This window comes from Lonchura striata, chromosome 17 (genome assembly GCF_046129695.1).
Source record: "Lonchura striata isolate bLonStr1 chromosome 17, bLonStr1.mat, whole genome shotgun sequence".
NCBI classification, from domain to species: domain Eukaryota; kingdom Metazoa; phylum Chordata; class Aves; order Passeriformes; family Estrildidae; genus Lonchura; species Lonchura striata.
In genome coordinates, this window is record NC_134619.1 from 811,234 (window position 1) to 820,467 (window position 9,234).

The 9,234-nt window shown below is 55.9% G+C and overlaps 1 protein-coding gene across 1 annotated transcript in view; it reads right to left on the bottom strand.

Moving 5' to 3' along the window:
• B4GALT5 (beta-1,4-galactosyltransferase 5) overlaps nt 1-7,078 on the bottom strand; it is a 33,474-nt gene extending 26,396 nt beyond the window's left edge. The window contains exon 1 of the mRNA XM_021539206.2: nt 6,932-7,078. Within this exon, the coding sequence (XP_021394881.1) occupies nt 6,932-7,058 (127 nt within the window). The 5' untranslated portion in view covers nt 7,059-7,078. The remainder of the gene's footprint in view (nt 1-6,931) is intronic.
• Nucleotides 7,079-9,234: the final 2,156 nt, after the last annotated feature.

Consider the following 9,234-nt stretch of genomic DNA (forward strand, 5'->3'; position numbering starts at 1 on the left):
GCAGAAGCTGCTGGTTTTGCACCTCAAACCAAAATCTAGGAAAATTGCCTTTAGGAAGTCACACACAAGGTCACCACACGCTTCCAGCTAAAGCCCCAGCAAGCAAGCACTGACCCATCACCTCTCCTGGCAGCCAGGAGGGAGGCAGGAGCTCAGACCGAGCTCCTCACGCCCTGTCAAACACATCCATGCGCCTTAAGACATCAAAGTGTCAAATAAGGGGCACTAAACTTGTAGCTTTATCAAAAATACCCACAGTCACCACAAGGCACCTTGGATCCCTCAAACACACCTCCCCCCGGATCCCTCCTTCACTTCTGCAAGGCCAGTTAGCACCAGGAAATTCCTTTTCCAATGAAAAAAGGACCCGTGGCCCTGCCCATCACACTCCACACCATATGCAGTGTCCCTCAAGGACACTTCCCACTAGGACGAGGGCTACACGTGCCATCCACTGTCACCCCTGGGACCCGTCCAAGCAGCAGATGAGGATGGCCAAGGGCTCTTCTCCTGCCGGGCTCTGACATCACCCTCAGCTTTCCAATCCACCTTTCCTTTCAAAATAAGAGCAGCTCCAGGGTAATGCTGAAAGCCCTGGTGGTTTTAATGTTATCTATTTCACATTCCCCAAAAAACCACACCCGCCAACATCTCTCAAAAATTTCTGATTTGGACTTATCTTGCATTTCAACAGCACAGTCCACTATACATTTTCTCTCTATCTCTCCAAACAGGACTAATCTCCACGGTATTTAGAGCTAGTGCTAGAAAAGCTTCAAACACACATTAACCACCCTAAAGCATCCGTGTTCAAAATGCTGCCAGCCAAAACCACAGCCAGAAGAGTCTGAATGCAATGGAGAAGAAAAAGCCTGTATGGAAATAAACCCTACTAAAATAACCCAGCAAAGGTTTTGTCCAAGTAAATACACACATTGTATTGTGACAATGATGTTTCAAAAATAAAGCTGTTCAGGGAGGGCTTTTCTTGCTCTCTACAGCTGCAGATCAGCTCCTCTTCCAGAGCCCTCACCCTCAGTGCTGCCACAGGGCTCTGCAGAGCCGACGGCACATCAGCCATGCCACCACCACCGCTGCCACCCCTGTGGGGTTCCCCAGAAATTTCAGTTAAGATTAAGTATTTAAAGGCTCCACATGCTTGGATATTTAAATCCACCAATTGTAACAGCATTCAAATGGGATCAAGTGCAAACACAGCTCCCCACACCACTCATCTCCTGCGCTGGTCCCCAGGGGGGTTCATCGTACCCTGCAGAGCAGATGCTGCCTGAGTTAATGCAATTAATGAGTCCACCTGGAAGAGAGGCAGAGGATCAGCTCAGGAAATAAAGCAGCAGTGTCAGAGCCCTTATCTCCACCAGAGCCAGCACCACCTGAAGCAGCTGAGTGCCTGCTGAAGCCCTGGCCTTCCATGGCCTACCAAACCCATGACGAGCATGTCTGTGGGCTGACAGCATGGGTGGGTTTGCTTTAAGGTCTGCTCTGCTACAGATTACTGAGGTTTTGAAGCACTCAGTTTGCTGGAATGAACCAGTACCTGGAAGCTTTTGTGTCTGCCAATCAGCTTCCACAAGCCAGGCTTCCAGAGATACACGGATGAAACATGAACTCTTCGCATACCCTGCAGTTGCAGCACCCAGGGAGCCACCAGCAAAGTAACCCAAAGCAGATGTGCCTGACAAACAGCACAGGTGCTTACAGGCAAAGAAAACCCAGTGACTCATCTGCCCTCAAAGAAACCTTGTATTCTGCTAGCCTGGAGCAAGAGGTGGTCTCCAACCAGCACTGCACCACCATCATCTTGGATGCACTGGCACAGAGCAGCTGGGTGGAACAGGGCTGTTCCCCATGCCAGCCCTGCCTTGTAGGAGCCTCTTTGCTGGAAGAACGTGGCACTGACAAAGGAACAATTTCCCACAGCTGCCACCAGTCTCCTTCTGCTCAGAGCACAGGAGATCCCAAGCTCAAGTTCTTGTATCAAGGAGCACGTGAGGATTTCTTCCTACCCCCAACCACTGTCAGATCCAATGACTGCAATAGCCTCTGTGGGATATGCTGTGGAACCAGGCTGTTCTCTCCTTAGGTTGTGAAATGCTGCTTGGCAGATCTTTTGGGCAGAGGAGGGTGAAGGAGAGCAGTGCTGCCATGTTCCACGGTAAGATACACACTCCTCGTGCTGCCCAGGGAGACCTGGAGATGAAAGGCAGGGCTATGGCAGCACAAACCTCATTTCCTTATTCCAAGCTGCACCTTCACCTTCTGTCCCTGCTCAGACACACGGGCACCCAGCAAGCTGCCAGCAAGCCCAGAAGGAACCTGCACCCAGCCCCTCGGCCAAGCCAAGCCCATCGTGGCTCACAGCCCCCAGCGGGTGCTGCCCCTCGCCCGGGGCTCTGCCTGCCACCCCTCCTGCCCTGCTCTGGCCAGCTGACCCTGCCCAGGCTCCTGCTGCCCACATCCCACACAGGGCTCAGAAGGCAAAGCAGCAGCAGCTCTGCCCCACACAGCAGCCCCACGTCCCACAGTCCCGCCTCTGCCTTGGCCACCACTCTTCCTCTGTCCCTCACCACCACAGCCTCAGCCTCTCTGGCTGGGACAAGCTGGCAGTAGTAAAACCTTTTGCCATTTCCACCCCCAGAGTTCGTTGTGCTGAGATCTGCCAGGCTGAAGCATTAAACAACCAAGCTGGATCAGCCACCTTTAGTGATAAAAATATTGTTCCAAAAGTGACAAAGGAGCTGTACCGAGGCAGCTGTTGGTCCCCACAGTACTGCTCTGCTGGTCACCCACACACAGCCTGACAGAACAGTGTTACAAAGCACTCCTGCCTATCAGAATCAAGTTCTTGCACCATAAATGTAATTCAGGGCTAGTGGTGCTACCTCATGCCCTGTATGACCAGTTGGGAGGAATTCCTGATAAGTTTAGAGGAAGTAAAGCCAGAGTGAATTACAGCTCTCTCTCAAAGGCAACAATCTTTCACCCAATAATTTAAATTCTCTACATTATTTTCCTGCATCAGATCCAACCAAGTATGATTCCTGAGGAAATCAAAATGTTAAAAAATAATATTAAATAAAGAGGCTCCAACATCCATTGAGACAACAAAGGAAAAGCCAAGGGCTGCTACCTGAGCACCAGGGAAGGCCCCTGCCAGCCTTCCCAGCCGTGCAGCAGCCACCCTCTACACCAGGGCCAAGTCCAAGGTCAGAGAAATTCCCACTGTTGCAGTTAGAGGTATCAAGAGGAAATAACTTGCAGCTTGAAAAAGTATTATTGCTTTCAGCTGTAGGAGGAAATTCCCTTAAAATCCTAGGGCCTGTTCAAAGAGAATAAAAGCAGACACTTGTAGGAAAGCTGTATGAGCCACCACCATGTGCAAACAGGACATGCACGGACGACCCCACACCCCAGGGATGAATTCAGAAGCAGAGGAGAGGATGAAACAGAAACAACTTCTCGAAGTGTTCCACCTCCAAGTCAGCACACTCTTTGGGCTCACATAATCCTTGCTCCAACACTGGGTCTGGGCACGGGCAGAGTGACTCTGGGAAGCCCATTTCTCCACATCCCATCTGGGGAAGGCAACAGGCACAGAGGGCAGCTGTCCCAGGATGGCCAGAGCCTCAGCACCAGAACAAGCCCTGCAAAATAACCTGTCCAGGTGGCCCCTGACCTCCATAACAGGACAGAAGTGTTTGCCCAGTGCCAAGCTCTGTTTTCAGGGATGAGGCCAGTGTGGCTTCCTGCAGTGAAAGCCCAGCCTGCCCTGCAGCGTGGTGCCCTGCTGGTCCCAGGACCTCTGAGCACAGCAGCGGGCACCAGCGGCCTCCCCACGGGCACGAGCATCCCTCGTACCTGCTGCCCATGGGCCCCTGGCAGCGGGGCCGTGGGGACTCGAGGGCAGCTCCTGGAGCCTCCAGCCACCGCAGCCGTGCCCGTGGCTGCAGAACAATCGTCCACCTCATGCTGCACACAATGGCCACGATGAGACAGACCCACACAGCCACCGGGGCCAGCGAGTGCCGCGAGCAGCTGGAGGTCAGGGAGAGCCTGCTGTGCCTGTGCCATCCCCAGCACCTCGCCCCCGAGCTGGGAGCCCAGGATGCAGCTCTCAGGGGTGTGGGGAGGGCAGACGGGAGCTGGATGTGAGAGCTGGGAAGGAGCTGGCACCGGCTGTTTACATTGGATCGCTCTGCACAAACTTGAGGCCACAAGAACATTTCAGTTCCGTAGGAGGAAACCTTGGTGAAGAACAGAAACGAGGAGCTACCTTGGGCATCACGTAAGTCCAGGCATGACACAAACGTAAGGCCCAAAAGCCCTGGACTCCCTACAGGAGCCAAGCATGGTTATTTGCTGACAGTAAACATAAATTTCTTCCTGCATTTCCGTCCGGAGCAGACTGCTGGGTTACCTGGGCTGTGAGGAGCCAAACACCATGGTCACTCAGGTAGCAGGCCAGCACTGGGCAGGCAACTCAGAACCCAGGTTGGAGTCCCCTTCCCCATCTCCAAAGGGCACCAGGAGCAGTTATCCAGCTTTTCCAGCTGACAAGCATGCCAGCTCCACACCAATGCGCTGAGACAGCACCCAGAAGTGCAACTGTCCCAGTTTTCTCCTGGCACTGGCGCACAACTGCTTGAGCACAGCACGCCTCGGCAGTGCCCGTGAGATTCTCCCCCACAGGCGTGGGGTCGGGGACGGGCTCCCAGCCATGGTGACAGCACACCCTGCCACGGGGATGCCAGCCTGCCACGGGGCCGTTCCCAGCCCAGAGGGGCTGGCACTGCCCAGGCAGAGCAGGCTGGCTCCAGCCCTGCCACCACCAGCTGCTGACCCCACGAGCAGAGCTGGCCACAGCAGACCCTTCCCAGCAGCCTGTGGCACCAGGCAGACAAAAGCCCTTCCAGGCTCCAGCTGCTTCAAGCTCACTTGCAGCTTCAGGTCCCATTTATTTGGATTTTTTTCTTTTCAATTGAGGTACAATCAAAGAATGGATTAATCACTAGATGAATCACTTCCCTGCCTGCAGTTTAGCCAATGAACTGCAAGTCCTTCTTCAGCCACTTCCCCAGGCTGTTCAGTGGCCACAGAAGAGCAGTCCAGCCCCACTCCTGCACTGAGCAGCAGCAGGCAGGACAAATGCCCCAGAGCTCTCTGCTAACAGCACCTCTCCATCACCTGCACATGGTCAATTTATTCACATCCCCAGCTCTACTCACGTCCTATCTTACCCACTCTTCTCTCAAGCTTCTACTCACCCCTGCAGCCTGAAAACAAACTCCAAGTGCTGAGAGGATTAGCCCAGCCATCCCAGGAATACTGGGCTGGGTTTTCATGAGGAAACATTTTTGGCCAAAATGGAAGGAAATTTAAAAAAAAAAAAAAGGAAGCAGATCTTCTGTCACCTGATGAGAAGATGACTCAGAACATCACTGACATCCATGGGTGGGTAGGGACAAGGACCACTAACACTTCTCTGCCTCCTCTTTGGGCATCACAGATAGCAAGAACATTGGTAGGATGTGACCACGTTATCTGAGGTCCACACAGAGAAAATCCTCTTGGCACAGAACTAGCCTTAAATGTATTAATATCCTACACCACCTCTAACACAGGTGACCATGCAGAAGCAACATGAAATTAATCAGAATACTCTAAAAAAAGGAAAAAAGCCATCCTTACAAGAGAAATTTCCTTCTTAAAGTGTGATACCACCTGGGCCTGGGAAGCTCATCCACAGCCACGCCAGTCCTGGCGCCTGCCCCACGAAGGGCTGTGGGATGCAGGGGACAAAGAGCCACTGGCCCACAGCAGTGCACAGGACAAGCCAGGCTGTGCTCACGGAGGGAGCAGGCAGGGGACGTGCCTCCTGTTACCACCCTGCGAATCCGTCCTCCAGCCGGTGGCCAGGAGCCTGGGGGCCTGCTCATGGGGACAGCAGAGCCTGGGCCACCACGGCAAGGCTCAGCACACAGCCTCACTTGGGATGTGCCCAGGACACCAGCAGAGCCTCATACACCAGCCAACCCCTGCTCAGCCCTGGGAAAGGCTCCCAAAGCCCAGAGGCAGCCACAGGACATCATTTGTAAATAAAAACCCACAGAAGTCACCTTGAAAGCGCACAGAGATCTCCTTGGGATGTCCAAGATAGGAATAGCATGAGCAATACCAATGACATTTCAAGGAGAAAGTCCCTATTTCTTTGCAAAGGGCTGTTTCTATAAAAATAAATTGTTGCCAAAGTTTGGTTGAAGGCCAAACCATGAGCCTTGGCTCCCTGCAGAAACGAGATACACCGTATGAAGCGAACAGATGCTTTCTGGGCACAAGTCTTCCCGTATCTCAGCGGAGATGGACAGACAGCCCCAGCAGCACCGGGTGCTGGCCATATTGACACACGGCTTCTCCAGTTCCCCATGAAGCTGTGACACGGAACATAGGCACGAGTACCCTCTCTTTGTAAAATACACACTTCTCATCTTCCCACTTGACAATCAGAGTAGGATTTCCTCCAGGGAGCACGTTCAGATCACAAGCACTTGGACAACACTCCACTACTTCAAAACAAACTCCGGGACGGGCAGCAGGCAGGAGCGGGCTGGCTGCCCCCCGTTCGGCGCTGGCACGGGCGCCGCTCGGCCCCGCCGCCCCGGGGACCCGCAGCCGCCCCGAGGGGCGCCGGGGAGCGCCTCCTCCTCCGGCCGCGGCGGGAGACGGGGACGCGCTGCCCGGCCCCGGGCACCGCGGAGCCGCAGCCGGGGGCGCCGGGCCCGGCCGCCCCTCGCCGGGGATGCCGCGGCCCCGGGCCGGCCGGGCGCGGATTACTCAGCGTTTCCAGCGGCAGCCGGGGCGCCCGCGCCCCTGCCCGCGCCCACCCCACGCCGGGCCCCGGCCCGCCGCTTACCGATGCCCGGCGCCACATAGACGAAGTAGAGGAAGGAGGAGGAGAGCGAGAAGAGGAAGAGCGCGGCCAGCAGCGAGCGCCGGGGCAGCAGCCGCCAGGCGCCGCGGGGGCCGCGGGGCCACCGCATGGCCGATGCGGCGCCGCCGCCGCCCTGCTGCCGCTCCGCCGCCGCTCACATGCGCCGAGGCCCGGCGGGAGGCGCCGCGCCGGGGCCGCTCCGAGCCGCCGCCCGCGCCCAGCGCCGCCGCATGAATGTGCCGCGGCGGGGCGGGCCGGGGCGGGGCGCGGCGGGCGGGCGGGCCCGGCCCCGAGCCCCCGCCGCACCGGCGGCCCCGGCAGGCGCCGCCCCGCGCTCCGCCGGCGGTCCCCGCGTACCGGCGGTGAGCCCGGCGCAGCCGGCCGTGCTCCCGCCGTGCCGCTGATGCTCCGGGGATGCCCGCCGTTAGCCCCGGGACGTTCGGCGACGGCTCTGGGCCCCGGGCAATGGCCCTGAGGCAGGCTGCAATGGCCCGGGACCCAGCAGCGGTCAAGGGACACCCAACAGCACCCCAAGACACTCACAAGTGGCCGACGGCAGCCGGCCGTGGCCCCAGCGAAGCCATCCATGACACCCAGCCATGGCCCTGGGCCATCCATCAATGGCTCAGGGCACCCAGCCATGGTCCAGGGACACCCAGCCACGCACCTGGGACACACAGCCCCAGGAGGGCAAGGGCTCATCACCCCCTGTCTGGCCCACCGAGCAGCACGGTCTGTTCGGGCCGCTGCTGAGCGCCCCGGACATGGTGTGGGAAGATGCAGCCAGAGGGAAGGTGATGGACACCGATGTGTGGAAGGGAAGAGGGTGAAGTCATCATGGTCAGTACAATAATCAGCAAGACCAGCAGCCAGCAGCCCAGTCAGTTACAGAGTAATTAGGTAGTTTTGCAAATGTTTGTGGGCAGCTCCCCTGATGTGTGTCAGAAGAGTTGGAAGCAGATATGGGGATGCCTGAAAATGAAAACATGAGAGACCAGAAACACCGTGCTTATCGAGGGAGCTGGAAGTACCTGCAGAGCAGATGGGGCCCAGCCCAGCCCAGAAAGGACTGGTTTTTGCCTCATTTATGACTGGAGACTTTGCTCTGGGGAGGCTGGAAGGAAAGACAATTCTTATTTCACCAACAGATAGTGCTGAGAAAACCAAGCCGATGCTCCAGGCAGGAAGCAAGGCTGTGGGCCAGACAAGGCCAGCTGCCACTGGGTGGGCAGCAAAGGCAGCAGCACTCCCAGGAATGATGGGCTATGGGGTAGGAGATGGGGATGGGCCATCTGCCAGGACATGCCCTGTTTGTCTCTCCAGACACATGTCCTGGGGACGAGTCTCTCCCAGGCAAGGAGTGAGGCATTGCTCAACCCAATCTCTGACCCTGCACCATGGTGGCTGTGGGGCTGTGGGCTGGGCAGCCCTGCGCCTGCACCAGCCCCATGTCAGCGTGGTGCCAGACACCAACATAAAGGATTCTCCAGGTATGGCTGTGTGTCACAGCAGCCCCTGGAAGGACTAGCCCGCCTTCCAGCCTGGATGCAGCGAGGGCAAATCAAAACAGTTCCACGTTTAGCAAATGGGACACAAGCAAGCCTCTCTTAGATACAGAGTGTCAGTGGTGCAAGGCAATAAAAATAAAGTTAAAAAAGAGGAGAGTAGCAGAAAAGTAGAAATTTCTCATTGAAAGGTAAGGCATTTATTTCCTTCATGTGCCAAGTCATGGAAGGATGCTGAGGAGGAAAACAGGAATTTCCCTGGAGAGGCTGCATGAGCTGCATTAACTTCAGGAATAAGGAAACTGGTACTTGTTCTTGTTTTCCAGGATTGCCACTCTATCACCCCTTTCACTAAAATACATTAAATCCTGAGCCCTATTAACTTCTGATAGTCCACAGTACTGCAGCAGAACTGCATGGCCAAGTGGCGGCTGGATTTGCTGTTCACAAAATAGCGTTTAGCCAACTCCTAAAAGGATGCCTTGGGCAAGGAAATGCAAGAAGATTTCTTGGTCAGTTTAGGGTCAGTTTATGATTTGTTTGATGCAGACATGGTCAAAGGTGAGACATCATCACAACCAATAATCTAACCTTTAGAACATATTTAATTAGCAATGACATTGCTGGAGGAGCCACCCAGAAACTCGCTCCCAGGCCTGGGCTGCCACAATGGGGACTGTCACAGACAAGTGAAGTCAGAGAAGCCTTGGAGCTGCACTGGGACATGCCTGCCCCGCTCTGACTCACCTCCCATCTCTCTCTCTCCCCAGGCCTCCAGTC